This window comes from Pipra filicauda, unplaced genomic scaffold (assembly GCF_003945595.2).
Source record: "Pipra filicauda isolate LSUMZ 115617 unplaced genomic scaffold, ASM394559v2 scaffold66_size7647185_pilon, whole genome shotgun sequence".
Classification (NCBI taxonomy): Eukaryota; Metazoa; Chordata; class Aves; order Passeriformes; family Pipridae; genus Pipra; species Pipra filicauda.
The window spans coordinates 6283694-6301878 of record NW_024104831.1 but is presented as its reverse complement, the minus strand read 5'-3'; the positions used below and the strand labels follow the sequence as shown (position 1 = coordinate 6301878).

At 36.7% G+C, this 18185-nt stretch overlaps 1 protein-coding gene across 5 annotated transcripts in view; it reads right to left on the bottom strand.

Moving 5' to 3' along the window:
• SLC25A13 (solute carrier family 25 member 13) overlaps window positions 1–18185 on the bottom strand; it is a 101729-nt gene that overhangs the window by 10271 nt on the left and 73273 nt on the right. For all 5 annotated transcript variants that reach the window (XM_027749164.2, XM_027749163.2, XM_027749162.2 and 2 more), the window contains one exon: window positions 6637–6777. In XM_027749164.2, coding sequence (XP_027604965.1) covers window positions 6637–6777 — 141 coding nt within the window. The remainder of the gene's footprint in view (window positions 1–6636; window positions 6778–18185) is intronic.

Genomic DNA, 18185 nt, shown 5'->3' with positions numbered 1-18185 from the left:
GATTACACTTTCCAGGTCAACACACCAGAAGCTCATTTTTTAAGTATTTGGTGGTGGGGGGAGGGGGGAAAGAGAAGATTTTGAAAGCTTTTCTGACCAGTTTGGGAAATGAAAACCATGTTGGCAACATCAGCCAAAGCACAGAGCCGAGCTTAATACCTTGTAGTATTTCTAAAAATAAACATTACCACAACCAACATATCCGTTCCTTGAAGAGTCATTTACTACTGTATTGTTTAATGTCATCCTAGGATCCAGAATAACTTTGTTGTGTATAACTATGGAGTGGTACTGTCTATTATGCTGTAAAGTGCTATTCAGAATGATTATTTATAAGAAGAATAACATTTTATTAAAAATTTTATAGCAGATATTACATAGATATGAATTTCTATGATGTTCAAAATAAGCAGGTATACTTACAGTGTTTATTTACATGAACACTTTAAAGATGTCTTTCAAAACCAATAGAATATAAATTCAACTGACTTTACAGGACTATATGCATGTTAATGCATTAAAACAGGCAGAAGACAGAAAATGTATTAGCTAATCTTGGACTATGACTTCAATATTCAACTGTGACCAGAAATGAACTAAAATCTATTAAAAATATTGAAAACCAGAAATGTATCCTTTCCTATTTCTGCCAACACAAATGACGTTTTGCATTAGATTAAATGCTATTTTGCCTGACTATGTTGTCTCTATATTTTTAAAACGGCTGTCATCTACAGAACATCTGAAGCTAAAGAATTTACTAGTTACAAGCTTCCATGCCCTGGTGCTTTCAGAAGAACAATTACTGGCAGAAAGAACACAAATAGAGAAAACAAATTCCTTCTGCAAAAGTGTCGTTACATGCCTCCCCAAAGTAGAAGCTGGATCTTGAGAAGTACAATGTTTTAAAATACTTATTTATACAAATAGTTCAGAATTTTAGACAAAGGCAAAAAAAAAATATTTGCTTTCTACCTTTAAAAGAACTACAGGGGTTCAACCCAGCAGTCATCTTAACGACCTGTTTGTGTCCAATCTTTTTACTGCTGGAATTAACATGCATTTTATTTCTAAGCTGCATATCATTCCAGAGTGGCTAGTATCTGACCACCCAGTGAAGGCACAGTGAGTCTGGGAGGAAGCAACTGTAAATTGTTGCACTTATTATGAGCCCTCTGTTTTTCCAGACCTACTGTTCTTTAGTTCTTTGGTGGGAAAGGAAAAGAAGAAGAGATAATTTATCTGACCTGGACCTCTATGAGCTGTGATAGAAATTTTCCCCCAAATAAAAAGTTCTAGAGTTACAAAGGTCCACCAAGGACAGTTTCCTCAAAGCACTAGGACGGTTCATTCCACTGTGTAGAAGGTTTTGAGCAATGATGTCGGAAGACCAGCACAATGAACTCATGATTGATGCAGAAAATAAAAAGGAAGCAGAGGCGGGTATGGGCTTCCCAGGATATATAGAACCACTGCTTGGGCATGCAGCAATTTAGACAGAAAAGTGAAAGGACAGCAGCAAAAGGACTAACTAAATAAATAGTGAGGCTGTTGTACAATAGGAGCAAGAAACCTAGTGACAAAGTACATGGAAAAGGCAGAGAAATTACTTTTGCCTTGCTTTTTACTAGTAAAATCTGTCCCCAGGCCTTTCAGCTCCACAAGCTTACCAGAAAATCTGCAGAGTATAGTATTACCTACAGACAGAGCACCTAGAGCCACTGCACATACCTAATCCTGAGACCAGATTAGATACCTCCAGTTGTGCTGAGACAGCTGGCTGATGACCTCATCAGGTTGTTATTACCTTCAAAAGGTCAAGTCAGTCAAAGGAGTTCTGATAACTAGAACACACAAACATCACACCCATCTTGAAGAATAGTAAGAAGGGAGGTCTGGAAAACTACAAACTGTTGGGGTACACCTTTGTTCCTGGGAGGTTTATGGAGCAAATGTATTGTTATGGAGCAAATTTATGGAAGCCATTTCCAAGCATATGAAGGAGAAGAGAGAGATTGGGAACAACCAATATGGATTTACCAAATCACAGTAGAGCAACCAGTTTGCCAGATCTGTGGATAAGGGGACAGCAATGGATGTTGTACACCTTGACTAAAAGCAAGGCTTTTGAGATGGTCCGTCATAGTATCCCATAGTTAAACCGGTGACCATGAACTGCACTCTCAGCATATTAGCAGATGTTGCTGAATCAGGGAAATGACTATGCTATAGGGCGAGGCTGCTATTTAGAGGCACCTTCACAGGATGGAGATAAGCTGAAAAGAACATCATGAAGTTCAAATCAGCAAAGTCCTGCATCTGGATTGGAATTGCCCTGTGCAGCTGCACTGAGTGGCCAGAAAGCATCTTTGGAGAAAAGGTCTGGAGGGTACTGGTGGCCAAGTTGAGTATGGGTCAGCAATGCCTCTGCAGTAAGTCAGACAGCCATACCCTGGGCTGTAGTAGCAAGAATGCAAGGGAAGTGATTATGGCCCTCCATTCAGCACTGCTGGGACCACATCTGGAGTCCTGTGTCCAGTTGTGGTCTCTCCCAAATGAGAAAGAACCTGCCACACTGGAGTGAGCCCAGTGCAGTCCCATCAAGCCAGTCGAGTAGCCCATTGTATATAAGGAGAGGAACTCAGTGTGCACAACTCTGAGAAGAGCAGGCTGGGGAGAGACCTTATTCTTTGCTTCAACTACTTAAAGGGAGGGCGCAGGGAAGAAAACTCCTCTTGGAGGTGCACAGTGGAAGGATCAGAGGCAATGGACAGATGTTTGAACGTCACCAATTCAATTAGGTATAAGAAAAAGGGTGAGAGTTTTTTGCTTTTGTTTGTTTTAAACCACGAAGGTAGTCAAATACCAGGTCAGGTTGCCCAAACGACTGCCAGAACTGGTTTCCAGCACAAACTATTCTATCATCAAGTCTACAAGTAGAGCAGACAGAGAGTAGAGTTCTGAGCACAGTACTACTGCGCTAGCACAGTAAAGTGTCACATTAACATGCCAATGAATGACCCCAAACAATATTAATCTCACTCATATAGAGGGGCATCAAAATTATGCAACTGAGCTTCTCAGTGATCCTCAAAGGCTATTCATTTGGACTAGAATGCTGGGATAATTATTATCATAATCAATACAAGATTCACTCAGCTGAGTGCAAAAAGGGTTTAAATAGCATTTCCTTTGTTAATTTTTTGACATGAGACATAAGGCTTATTTATCCATGCCTTGGTTTTCTCTGTTAATGCAAGACAGGAACACTGAAATTATCTATATCGGGGTGTGGGGGCATTTTATTTTAAAATCTTCTGGATGTGCTTCATAGGTAGAAAAATATATAAAATATAGGAATTCAAACAACAAGCAGTAGATCTCATCGAGACGTGCAGGAATTTGTCTCATGGAGCTAAGACCAATTCTTAGCATCTTCCAGTTGCACTTATAATTAACAAAAGTACATACTTCCTTACTGATTACTATATGGGACTATTACAGATTTTTACCTGAATTTCAGCATAAATGATTCATATGAACTAAGCAGAGCATGCCAGATTGATCTGTGGTGCTAAGAACAGCTTTCAAGCTGATTTATCTCTGAACAGGGAAAAGAGAATTTTCACTGCAGTCCTTGCAATGCAGTAAACAAAACTTAGAGGGGAAAAAAAAGGACACTCATTTCTTTCAATTGAAAATTTCTGAAATTAAAAGTCAAAAATTTTGCTTTCAACACTTGCAAAAGAAAGTTAATCAGTTAGTCTAAATCATGGCTCAGACAGACAAGTGTTTAAACACCTGCAATACTTACATGAAGGCCCTTTAAGCCAACAAAGAGACTCCAAGATTCACAAATAAAACTGCTTTCCAAAACAAGTATCTATTCTCATTCTTCCACAGCAGTATGTATGGTGTCTTACCTAGATCCACTAAAGTAAGTACATTCGGAGCTTGAGATGCAAACTTTGTGTCTTGAGACACAAAAGACAAAAGCTAAAGCAAAGATTTCAGGTGAAAATGAAAGAGTTGTTCATGTTAGAGTGAACAAAATGAAAGGTATGGAGACAGACACAAAATCCTCATTCCTGTTCTGTAGTTTAGAGTTAATTTGACTCATTACGAGCATTCCAAATGTATCAAGATATTTCAGTTCTCAACAGTAGAACATTTATTATTATTTCATGTGTGTTTGGTCATTATACTCGGTAAATTAATCTACTAGGAGCACCACCACAGAAGGCAGCATCTACCAAATCTAGTCTCATCTGAAATTCATTTTGGACAATTGATGTCTCTGAGTAGCATTTACTGGGGCTGGTGACTGATGCAATGAGTTATTAATGCCTGCCTGGCCTTACCAGCACTGCCAGCTCCAGCACAAGCATTCAGGAAAGGGCTGTTTTTGTCTCTAACACTGCTATTCCACAAGCACCTCAAGGCAGTATAAAACTCCTCTGAGAAAGACTGATGGGCTCCCCATGCCACAGCCATTCCTCCCTTCACTGGGTACAACCATCCCGAGAAGCTACTGAGTGATCTGGTCTGAGTTCGAAACAAACCAAGCCTTAAGGAGGAAGAGGCTTCAGTTTTAATGACTTTCTTGTTCCAGATCATTATGTGGGCGCACAAGCACTCTCACTGGCTTACAGGGGAGGGGGCAGATAGGAGTGCCTTTTGGCTGCAGTGCCATGTGTTTGGTGGATAACAGCAGAAACTTGCCTAGTTACAGACCTAGTTGCGTCTGAGGGTGCACTTGGACACAAGCCTTCTGGCTGGCCTGTGCTCTGTTGGGTGGATGACTGTCATTGCGAGGTTAAATTCTCTAGTTTTGTCAAATCACTCTAGGCAATGAATCCAAACTGGACATACAAAAGGACATAAACATCAGGAGGGCTTGAGAAAGACAGAAACAGAGACCACAGATGAGTAAAACCAAAACCAAACCCTTCTGTGGCTTTTTTTTGGGGAGATAAATGGACTTAATAAATGAACCAATGAAGCTGTGTGTCTTGTGATTAAATAAATGTCTGTTTCAGTGCAACACAGTGCTGTAACCAGCTCCTGTTCATGTGTATTCCTGACAAATATCTCCTCTAGAAAACAGAAATAATTCACGATATGACCCATGACATTAATGCTGCTGAAAAATGTAGCAAATTCTGCTCAATCACCAAGAGCAGATATTCAGGGGGAAAAAAAAATCCAAAAAAATGCTAATTTAGTAAACGAGTTCATCACTCTTTCCCATTTTATGTTTTATTTTTGCTATTCCAAGTAAAAGTCAGTAGCTGACCTCCATTCCAGTACCTCAGGGAAGTAGACTCTTTACAATATCCCTGTTTTCAGTTGTAAATGTTAACCTGATCAACATCATAATGCCATTTACTAGGAGTTTACACAATAGCCTCAGCTTGAGTAAAACACCTAAAAAATTAGCAAGTCAATTTAAAGGGAAAAACAACTCCCCATTAAATCCTATTCAGACCTGCAACTTCTCTCCAGGCCAAAACATACATACAAGTTCTCCGGGCAGGCTCCCTCTTTGTAATGTTAACAGAACAATTTAAAAGAACTGGATACTTAAAAAAGGACATGGAATTTAAATATTGTGGCAGAGGGGGATGGGGCTCATTTTGTGTCTTTTGAAGCATCTTCAGTTTATGGCTGCACGGCTGTAAATAAGAAACAGGAATACTGCCTGCTTCACTGGCAATACTGTGACAAATTCATAGTGTGAAAGCCTTCTCCCAAGTCACAGACTGCAGAATCTGAAGAAATGCCACACGGTGCTCTGCAGTATATGGTATTCATTACATTTTTTGTTTCAGTACTGTGTGTAATGGCTATCTCAGAGGACTTCAAGACCTTTCATATTTAAGACCCATATCTAGTCTTCTTCATCTAAAAGTAGAAGGCATCATAAAAGTATGTTAATCCTTTAAATTATTTGCAGGATATATCCTATTAGATTCAAGAGAAGATGTTTTTAATCCTGCTGCTGTCATTAAACCTAACTTTACTTCTATATATTTGTGTATCTATGTGAACACAGTAATGTAGAAAGCAGAACTGCAGTGTTTGTAGCATACACTCAAAATGGTAGCTTTTCCTTATATTATTTGTGGCAATATTCTTCTAAAGAAGCAAGGGGAAGCTTGCTTTAGAAGTTTATTTTTATGCTGGGCTCCCACTGTCTGTGTTTCTTCACTATTATTGTGCTGCAATTAATTCCCACCACCAAATGAGCGATGACATCTGGGAAAGTTGTAGAATCAAACACAGAAGAGTAGAAGCACAGTTTCAAAACTGTAAGCTCTGTATCATCATGTAGCAGATGAAAATAAGCTTATTTTTACACCAGACAGAATATCAGGAATCACAAACTAATCCTCAACAAACCTTAAACCTGCTGATGTGAGCAAAGAAATTTTAGTAAGATTCACAAGAACCCCGTGCTCAAAAAGGTGACACAGTTTCTTCCCTTAGTCAGAAATGAAAATTGAAAATATGTTATCACATAATAAAGAATTTTTTAAAAAGTAAAATTGTGAACACCTATGAGAGTTTGTGAGAACAATGAAATTATAAATTGATTTGGAAGATAGGCTTTTTTATCATTTTTTAAAAACATACCTTGTAGAGACCAAAGAAACCTAAGTCCCTTAATACACTGAGGGCACTAACTCGTGGACCAGTAGTAATTTCTCCAGCCACCTGCAATCGAATCTTGACAATTTCCAGTGGATTGGTAAAGATCACTTGAGAACCTCCAGCCTGAAATTAAAAGCAGAAATCAATGCATTAACCTGCAACATCGTTTGTAGTGTATGTCCCGTTACAGTCAAAATAGGACATTTTCATTTCTGCTGCAGTCCGTTAAGCTATTAGCAGACAAGAGTTTTAGTATTAGTTAATGCACCCAAGCTATGAAACCTACTCCCCCACAAGCTGAGTGGTCAGGAAAAAGAGAGAGGAAGAAGGTCAGCCACTGCAGGAGACTGCAGTACACCAGACTGACATTAGCTCAATTCTTGTGACAATAATACATTCACCAACACCAAGTTATGCAATACTGACAAGCCAAGAACACTGTAACACAAGTAATGAAGTGAAAGGAAAAATTTGTAACTAATAAAGAAACTGTGATGTGCATGCCAGTCTATAGAAAGTGAAGACATACTATTGAAGAGTAGAAATCTGGCAGAAACTTTTCAATTTTGACAAAGAACACACGGTCCAAAGACAAGAACTTTTTAAAAAACCCTCTGAACTACCAGTTCAATGCCATTAAATGCTGTTTGATTCAAGAGTCTGAGCTCTGCATCATTATTTATGCACCAGGTATTAAAGAAAAGAAGGTCCACAGACTGAAGGATTTTATTAATCAAGAACTGCTAAATGTTTTTAATGTGTCAGTCTCCGCTTGTTGGGATCAATTTTGAAAGTCAGTTTTAAAACAACAGTGGCAAGCATTTTGAACTCCCCACTAGCTCTTGTAAAGTTTGTCTCATTCATAATATGTCACATAGGGCACAACCTTTCTGCTACACTGACAGATCCAGAGCTAAAAATTTGCAACAAGAAAAAAGGTAACGTGAAGGTTACCTAAGTGTATTCAAAAATAGTCATTCAAACTCCATCTGGCTCAAATTCAACAGTGTCATTCTAACTTCTGCTAAGTTCATAAGTCTGTGGCCCGACAGCTATGCTCTTCTTAATGTTCTGAAATCACATGAACTCACCCTCCCCACCATAAAACAAGTGTTCTGTTCTAGAAGGTAATGACTAAAATGAAATAAGATGCATTTAAAAACACTTGCATCTGGCCAGGTCTAGTATGTAAACACCATGTGCATATCTTTTTTTAAGTTATCCAAATGTTAAAAGAATTAATTGTAGCTCAGATTAACTATCATTCAAAATAAAAAATAAATGCAATAATATGGTTTAAATGATGTGCTGAAGAAATGGCAAATCACACGAACAACTACTCTCGTCTACCACTTAGACTGAGCATGCACAGTGTGGTTACAAATTAAAGTCTTTACATAACCCCCAAAATATCCCAAATGTTTCCTATTTTGACCAGAAAAAGCATGCTCTTGTGTAACTCAACTGGTTTTGACTTTCAAATTGGCATAATTTAATTTAAATGCTTTTTACCAAACCAGAATCCTGGTACATTTAAAACTGCTATTCTTGTTGCCATCAGAAATTAGACTGATAAATTATATGGCACATATGCTGCCTTCAGTTTTGCACTTAAACTGAAACATATTAAATAAGTAAGTATTCAAAACACAAAATTGTTTCTTTTACTTGTCTACTCATCTTGCAAATTCTCAAAATAAATAAAAAGAATCCTGGAAAGGTTCTCTGGTGAATTACATATTCCTATGTAATAAATATTTTGGTGTAGGTATTACAAATATTAAGCATTCCCACATGCCAACATACTCATTTTCTTCTTAAAAAGGATAAAATCTCAACTGCAGGAGATAATGTTCATTTGCAAGTTTGTTACATCACAGCCATCCTCTAAAAGCACACTACTGAAAAAGTCATATCAATTGATCTATTAGCACAATAAAACTACTTTCCCTCAGTATGATACTCTTGCAGTTCATTGCGCCATGACTCCATGAGAACTGTTCCTTTAATTTTCACTATGGGAAAACCATATTAAAATTTAAAAGATTACAAGAAAATTAAGTAGCAGTAGTATTATTAATGCACCAAAATATGGAACAATTTTAAAATCTATAAAAATGTTTATAAGTGAATGCCATATTTAAAAAAAGAAAATAGAAACATAGTTCTGATTTTAAAAGAGAATAAAGGCAAATAAATTCTGAATACAAACAAACGGGAATTACTTCAGGTGCTAGCACATATAAATGTTTATGTTTGCATGTCCAACCTGGCTGTGTTGGCACTTCCAGCATTAGATGTTTGCTGCTCTGGCTAAATCATACAAGACTTCTTCTGCTTCAGCCTGCTATATAAAAACGGGGATGTCATTATTTACCCACCTCATACAATCAAGCTCTCAGCATTCAAATTTTTAAAAACACTGAGACATGCATGCACCAGGCAGTACTAAAAAGATTAACAATTTTGCTGTCCTCACAGCAAGTGTGAAGAAAGACACTGGTCATTTCCACTGAAGTCTCCAAAATGTCCAGGTACTAGCCCAGAACTCCCTGAACAATCTCTGAGTTTGATCAAAGATATACTCCAAAAATCAAATGGTGAATAACTGAATGTGGTGAGCCAGACAATACCTGACAGAGGGTCTCAACAGGAGGGTTTCTACCACCTGCCTGCCTTGTGATGGAGAGGAAGCCTGGTTTATCAGCCTGTGCAGAGGCAGTTCCAGCGGTAACAAGTACAGTCGCCTGGTGGGGAGCTTTGATCATTCTGTTATTTAAGCATCTGTGCTGGTAACTGCAGCTCCTCACTCTCAAAATGGGGGGGGGAAGCAAACCGGAGATGGCTACTATACTCTCTAATGAAATGATTTCTTGCTTATCTAGTACTGGTAACTCCTATTGTGCTATTCATCATCATAGTATGCAAGTGTCTCATAAATATTAATGTATTTCCTCCCAGTGCTCCTGTAAGGAAAGTACAATGACTCTGGTTTTACAAGAAGGGATTTTGAGGCAGAGAGGTTAATTGTATGCCCAGTGTGCATCCCCCCAGCTCAAACACACACAGCCTGTAAGAGTCTCCAGATATCCTGATCTCAAAGTCAGTGGTTGAATCAAAATAACATGGTTTCTGTCTTCTTTCTGAGTTTTTGCATAGTGAATGCAATGAAAGAAATCTCATCAATCTATTTGTTTGCAGTCTGTTCAAGGTGCTGGTATAAACTGGTGTGGAAAAAACAGACAAAACATCAGCAGCACATTGTATCACCCTGTTCGTTTGGCCAAAAGTTGAAGACTATGGCCTTTTTGTTTGCTAACTTTTGCAGTTAAAAGTGTATTTCATTATAAAATTTTGAAATATGCTCCCAAAGGGCAGAATTTGATTTTTTTTTTTTGTCCAGATTAAGCACCATTTAAGCTCAGGTTGCTCAAGCTTAATGATTTCTCCAGTAAGTGTCAGAAAAATCAACTTCATCAACTGTTTAATATAGACAATTCCCAGTGACATCAATTTTTCTGTACTGAAGTTATAAACTTGAATACCCTTGACTCGACCCTTCCAATAATTTTTTAAAGAAACAAATTATCTGACTGTAAAAGCAAATCTATTACTTTTCAGTTATTATCATAAAACAATTTTTAATTACTTAGAGGAGTAGATACCTAGAGGTACTGCATAGACAATTAACTGTAAGGGCCTCCAAAGGGTCCATATTATTCTGAAAGAATTTAATATTTGACCTAATCGCAAGTAATTATGGTCTTGTTTGATTTAAAGTAAGAAAATAAAATATCTTTCTCATCCAAGAACTCCTCATACCCACATAACTAGAAATCTGCATGTCCTTAAATGTGCTTTAACACACAGTCAGCTAGCTATGCATTCACACACATGTGAATTTTTAAAAATAAGCTGGCTTTTTTTTTTTTCATTTTTGCAGTTCTTTAACTCTGCTATTCGTATGATATCATCCAACACCTCTCAATGGCAGTATAGTCTTGTACAGTAATACAGCACTATCATGTCTCCTTCTACTTCCCTGCTTCACTGAACAGAACGGAGAAGTAGAAATAGCTGAAGGTTGGTTGGGGTTTTTGTCCATGGAGAAATAAAACCCACTATGTAGTGATAAAAAAAAAGTTTAATAACAACACCTAAAAATACTCCAGTTCGAGAAGTCAGAATGTTTTCTACTTCTTCATGTGTTCAAATCACTCTGCAATAAACTTACTGGAAAATAAACAGATTTTCACTCCCCTCCTTACACTAAGAGAAGAAATTCCTGTTCTTTTTAATGTAACTGCATTTTGTGCCCTTATGAGGTTAGATAAGAAATGAGCACACCAGACACAACTCTCCTCGGGCTTTCACATCTCCATTTGAAAGCTTCAGTGTACCTTCTGAAGAGAATACAGCTTGCAATTCAGGATGGAAATTCTCTGTTTTCCATTCCAGAAGAAAGTACTAGATTCTTTTCCTTTCAGTGCTACTGACCACCTAATGTTCTTGTTCCTCTAATTAAGCTTATTACCTACTTCAAATCATAGGTCCTTTCCTGCTCTCAGCTAACAGCCTTTAGGGTCAGCCTGGATCTTTCCTCTGCATCCCATCCGACTTACATATCCCCTCTTATGGTTTCACAGATGAAGAAAGGACTAGTACTGCTATTAGAGTGTTAATATTTCTCAACAATATCACCCAGGGATTGCAATTATGGCAATTAAAGGCAACCATTAAAATACATTACTAACATATTATGCAATTATAAAAAATCAACCTCTGCAAAAGAAACTGTCTACAATGTCTTGTTACTTGTTTAATTCACAAAAAGACAAGCAGGTGCAAGTTCCAAAATTTTTAGTCAACTATTTATCACATTAAGTCCTACTGAACATTGTACTCTGTCCCAAGTCCTTACTCCTTGCCAGTTGCCAGATGCAGTTTGTTTTCCTGTGCACTTCCTATCATCCATTAATCTTCTTTAAAATCAAGATTCCTTGATTTTAAAGACACAAAGTAAAGATTGTTCTCTGTCATAAAAAAAAAATGTACTCAAGAGTTGCAAGAATGGAAGAACTGCCATCCTCACTGCATAATAAAAGGGAGCTAAGGCACAGAACTATTCAATCATTTACCACAAAATCACATACTAACTCTACAAAAGAACAAGGCTAAGAAGCCAGATTTAGAGAGTGCCACTGTAGTGCTTCAAACTACCTCTAAAAGTCTTCATATTGTATGGCAACAGACCCCAAGAACATTAGATGAATTCAGCTGAACTGCTGACGAGGGGATTTTACTCTCCTGTAATTAGTCTGAACAGAAGTACGTTCCTGCTATTGCTTCAGACAGATTTCCAAGACTTGATACAAGTTGTGAAGACTGTCCTACAATAGAATATTAATGACCTGGCTAAACAGAAACAAACAGGAGTATGGTTTGTTTATAAGCACTGACCAAGTCTGCAGTGGGAAAAAAATTAAAATTGTGGATTTGATATTTTCCACGTTATAGGTAATTCAGTTCTCAGAAGCCTAGCCAAAAAATCAAAGTGGAGCCTACTTGATTGGCATTATAAAAGCAATTAGGTTACAGACCTGTCAAATATGTTAACATTTGGCTCTGTCTGCTCTACTTGTATGTTTTGACTAGTTGTAGAATCATTTAATGATTTACCGACCTTTCAAGTCTTAAGGCATGGTAACTGTATTAAAACTATGACCCATTATTTCTTGGTCACATTATAAATTACTGTGACATCATAAATATCTTTCTTTTTCTCATAGAAAGCTAGATTTTAATTCCTGATTTGAGTTTGAGCCTTTGTTTTTTGGTTTGTTTTTTTTTTGAACCTACACTGGTAAACACTGTAATATTTTACTGCCAGTAAAAGAAGAAGTAATAGGAGAAAGGGATGTGTAATAAAATACAATTGTCAAAACAAATATATGTTTTCAACTGTAATGTATGTTCATATAAAATTTTGCAGTCATTATTTCTAATATAATAGGAAAAAACAGTACGTTTCAAATGGAATGAATATTAAGTATATGTTTTTTGGAAAAAAATGAGCTTTTTAAGCTTTCAGAATTGTTAGGTTCTGGAAAAAGAAACATATCAACCTAAACCTATGCATCCCTCCATGTTTTACAGTTTGAAAAATTTTCTCTCTCGCTCTTTTCCACGGGAGAAAGGAAGTGAAAAGAAAGAGGAGAGAGGACACAAAATAAGAAAGCATCCCTAATTTGTTATGGAAAAATATTTTTTGGAAAAGAATTAGAATTAGATTAACTAATCCAAAAGGAAAATTCAAAACAGAGTGCAATCATGTTCTGCAAAATTCACCACTGATTTGAGAAAGGTCATTTTAAACAGGTATGACTAGGTGAAAATTTCAGAAAACTGCAAGGAAATATGGGGTGAGCTCACAGAAAAGCAGGAACTTTTACACCAGGAACTTTCCCACCCTTTGATACAACCTCTTGGAAGGGATATCATGTTACTGTATGTTGCCTTCCCAAACTTCATCATAAAGTTTAAATCTAAAATTAGATGAAAATTTATCAGAGACAATTAAAACAGAGCAGTGTTGAAATACGAGTTTCCAGATGTGAAGTGAAATTTAAGTCCAGATCTAGTTGGGGTTTTTGTACCAAAAATTTACACTTGGTTTAAAGGATTTTCAGTATGCTGAAAATAACTACAATTACAGTGGTTCAGAGAAGAAAACTACACTATAAAAATACCTAATTAATTATAGTATATTCTGTTACATTATATTCATTATATTAAATAGACTTTAAATCTAATTAATTCATTTAACAACATAAATTTTATGCAAGAAGAAAACAGCTTTAAACTTAATCAAGGAAAAAAAGTACGTTTTAGGAGATTCTGAACTTTTGCTTAAACCAGATGTGAATGTTGGGCATACACATGCAGGTAGAACTCTGCTTGAAAGTAATGGGAATTACATTCTCTAACTACAGGGAGAATAGACCTCTGAGAATAAATCTTTTAAGCATTTAAGAGACATATGCCATTTGCTTTCAAAGCTAATATTAGCAGTCATCAAGACGACCATCATTACTTAACTATCCAATAAACTAGACCAAAACTTTTCTGTGAAACAGCACTTGTTTGCCTTTTATTTTTTTTCAGATATACATGCAGAGATTTTTTTCCCCTGGCAAATATAATGCTCAGTTTCATTTTACCCACAGCTCAGCCTCCCTTGCCAAATATAATAGAATGTTATCAGATTTAGGTTTCTGAATAATGAAAGCGAGAATGACACCTTCAGTCTCCTTTAGTCTGAAACTTCCAAATACCTGAATTTTTGCAAGTAAGAGATCTAAGTGTGGGAACTGCAGTCTATACACCTTCTATCTCCATTGCAATGCCACAGAGAAAATGCAGCTCAGATGTGGACTTATCTTTATTACTCTCTGAAACATAAAATAAATATTGCAAGTAGCTTAATAAAACTATTTGCACTGGATCTGTTATTTGGCACAATTTATCTGGAATTTCACATTACGTTCCTTTATAAAAATTAATTCTGGACAGGATTTTGCACTGCATCTTAACCGTATTTAATTTTTATTTTCCATAACAGAGTTGAGGTTGTCCAAGCAGGTCCAATATGTTTTAACTTTATTACAATTACTATAAAGTCTCTAGAAATACATCTAAAATTGTCTTGACAATTTAAACAAAAGCAGATCTGTATGGGATCTGTAATTGTACCACGCTACATGATTTAAGCTGGCTAATAGTGAGCACACACTGAGCAGCTGGGAATGAAAAGACTGTGTGTGCTGGGAAAGAGGAGGGAGAGCAGAAGCAAAGGTTAATAAAGCAAAATGTATTTCTCTTTTCTTGCTCAAAATTTAGCCGCGTATTTACCAATATCATTGTATTAATATATGCAGACAAGGCAACATATATTATATAGTTAATTCTTTTTAGTCATCCTAATCCAATATTTCTGTTTTTCTTAGTATTTTTTCTGGTTTATGATTTTTTCTGTTTTACGATTTTGCATATTTGCATCTCTATCCCAGTTACACAAACATAAATTTTTCATTAAATGTGGAAATGCTTTATTTATGGTACTAAGTAAAACGACTGTCTTACCTAAAAGTTAGTGTTAAAGGTAATACCTCAAAACCCCAAATATAATATTTATGACTCTTTTACAAACAGAGGTTTCAGTTGGTTAATATAAGCAAAAAAAAAAAAAATAATGACCAGAGCTACATAAAAAAATTCAGGTTATTTTTATCAGAAGCCTTTAAGTGAATTAAGTTTATAAGAAGCAAGCGGCTAAACCTGGTATGACTTACAATTATTTTTTACTTAAAATATAAAATCAAGTGAAAGACCATGAAAGAAAGCTACAGAAACTTCAAGATTATTGCCACTCTAAAAAAGAGATTTCAAGTCATACTTATAGCTTATACAAGATCATCTTTTTATTAAGAACTCCCAAAGGTAAGTTATAGCAATAGCAGAAATCAAACCTAGCATACTTGTGCACATTTCCATTCAATAAGGTTAAGTCAGATTCGTGATTTAGATGCTCAGCAGATCCTAGCTCTACAGTATCATTACACTGTGCCTTGGAACTGAAGCTTTTTTCTAGCCTAATAATGACAAGGGCTATATAGGATTTGCACGAGTCCTAAATGCACAGCAGAGACCAGAGTTCATGGTGGGTGTCAGGCATTGCACAAATATGAAAGTTACATATACTTTTTATGCGTAACAAATATTATAGTCACTAGGAAAATTTCTTACAAACAAAGGAGATGGTAATTTTGAGTTCGTAATTTACATAACAACCCTTCCTAAGTATAAAGGTTATACTTTTAATTATATTCTTGGGGGTCCCCAAAAAACTCAACTGAACTATCGCTTTCATCTTCACATAATAAAAAGCTATGAAACAGGCTGTTAACTGAATTAAGTGCCACAAGGTCATGAAATAAAAGAACTATTTTCTTCTTTTCTTCTTTCTTTCTTTTTTTTTTTTTTTTCAGGAGAGAAAACAGTTTACAAAACAGAAAAAGACTTGTTCAATGAAACAATCAGCTTTAGTTACAAGTGCAAAAGTCAGCCATGTGTACTAATTCTCAGTAATTATGATGCAAAGCGAACTCCTTGGGGACTTAAAAGTCAACGCCTGGCAATGGTTGGGCAAACAGCAGAGTGGAGCTAGTCAGGTGATACTGACCCCTTCAAAGCCCTTTGTGTTACTGAACAACCCAAACCATCCAAGTATCTGCTTGTCCTCCCTTTCTTAGGTGAATACAGGCTAGTATCTAAAACATTACAATCTAGAATGCATCCCAGCACACAGCTCTTGCATAAGCAATGAATACACTCTAAGGAAACAGAAGCACTGAAGAAGGAAAATTTAAATCTGTGTTTGTAACACAATCCCAGCTGAGAATTAGATGTGGAAAGCGGAAAGGTGGTAGGGCAGGTGTCTTATAAAATTCATCTTAGTTGGTTTCCCCATTTTAGACTCCAACACATTATGCACTCCTGTCTTCTTGCCTCCCACATAAGCGATTACTACATTGTGAAATTGGGTAAAAATCCAAGACTGAAAATTTTCAAAAGCGTTCAACAGTGTCCTTGCTGCTTCCACAGTGAAATCATAGGTTTCATGATGACTTAAACGAGGGCAAAAAGTTAGGCCAATACAATGCTGAAAGCTGTAGGAAAAAAGCCTGTCTTGGGCATCTCATATTTTACACATATCTTTACATCATGAGAAAAAAACTCACCCCCCAAAAAATAGGCACTGCTGGTAATGAGAGACTCTGTTGCTAGTCTGAATTGGGTTTAAAATTACAAAAAAATCCCCAAAGACCACCTGCACAAGAAACAAGTTGCAACCTATCTACCTGGCACCAAACTATGCCCTTAAGTGGAGCATTCCAGTTAAAAGAAAACTCAGGGCACTCTGCCACCATACATCTACTGCTACAACTTTATGCAGCATCTCACTGTTAATATTAATTTCTAATATCAAAGAGGACAAGCCAACATTTACAGTACATTTAAAATACATCTCAAACCACCTATCTCTTAAAGCAGATCCTTAGTTTACAGTGAACTACTGGCAAAAAGCTTGCTGCAGCATTCTTATGAATGACAGGTCTCTATAAAGAGTGCTTCTTGTACTGCATTAAAAAATTCACAGCAGTCTGTAAAATAAAAACTCTAGATCAAATGACATTTTAAATGAAAATTTTGCTGAATTCTCTATGGCTGCTACGTTCATGAGACTTTTTATTAGCGTAAGGGGCAAATACTTTTTACTCTGCAAGCACTTTATTGCATTTTTCCTTCATTTACAGCATGCTTTTCATTTAGGGCTTTAGAGACCCACATTCTTGTCTCCCTTCCCTTCTTTTTTTCTCCCCTGAGTGCTCCTAAAGTTACAGAACAAGGGGATCCTACCTGGCAGTCTACAACAGGTCAGTGATCAAACAGAAGGAGCAGTGAGACAGCAGCCAAATCCTGCCCCATCTCCTGAGAATTACAGAAAGCCAGGGTTTCTCAGCCTGTAACGCAACTGAGCCACTGCACCCTGAGGCTCAGATAATCGTAGTTCACTTTCTGCACGCACATACAGCACAGATCTCTGCACCTACTGAGGTTAAGACACAAGCATTTGTTTTTAAGTTGCTGCTCACTGTAGTTTTCGACACAGGTAGAAGCTGCTTGAAAATGTGACCTCATCCGTCTTATGACAGCAGCAACAAAGACAGACTGAAAATATACCAACATTGCTCTGCCCCAGTGATCAAAGCTGGTTTAAATAAACAGTGTGCTTTATCTGTAGAATGCACTGTTCTTTGAACAACTATTCATTCTACCTAACTATTTACATTTGCTTGAACAAATCAATACACCAGAAAAAGCAAGCAGTAATATATATGAACAGACAGAACTAGACTAAACCATGAAGAATTATCATTTACTCAGTAATATGCCAGTTGTTCATTAAGATACTACTTTGTAAAAGCAAAACACTCTTAAAAACTTAGTGGGTTTTAAATACAACCTACATTCAGGAATGCATTATGCACTGAGTTAACATTACACAGCCTACGTCTGCTATGAACTCAAAGAAGCATGAGTAGTTTTTGCCATTTCAAAAAGCAAGTATCACTGCAAAAAGTGAAAATTAGTGGGTGCAATAACACATCAGGAAAGAAGTTACGTGGCAGAGTGGGTGCCACAAAGTAGTAACTAATTATTAACTTCTGGAAAGGTTAGCATGAATCCTCTTTAGGCCATAAGCTACAGCCAACGTGAATAAAGACACATTCTTTATTAAGGAAACAAACTCTAAGTTGTGAGAATTACAGAGCACAGTTAAAAGGCATGATGCACAGAAACATTTACCCTTTCATCAAGAATGGTTGGCCTATCTAGGAAAGAACTGAGATGCTCTAGTAGAGTCTGCTCTTGAACCGGATCTGTGGTTAAACAGAAGCCTTAGTCCA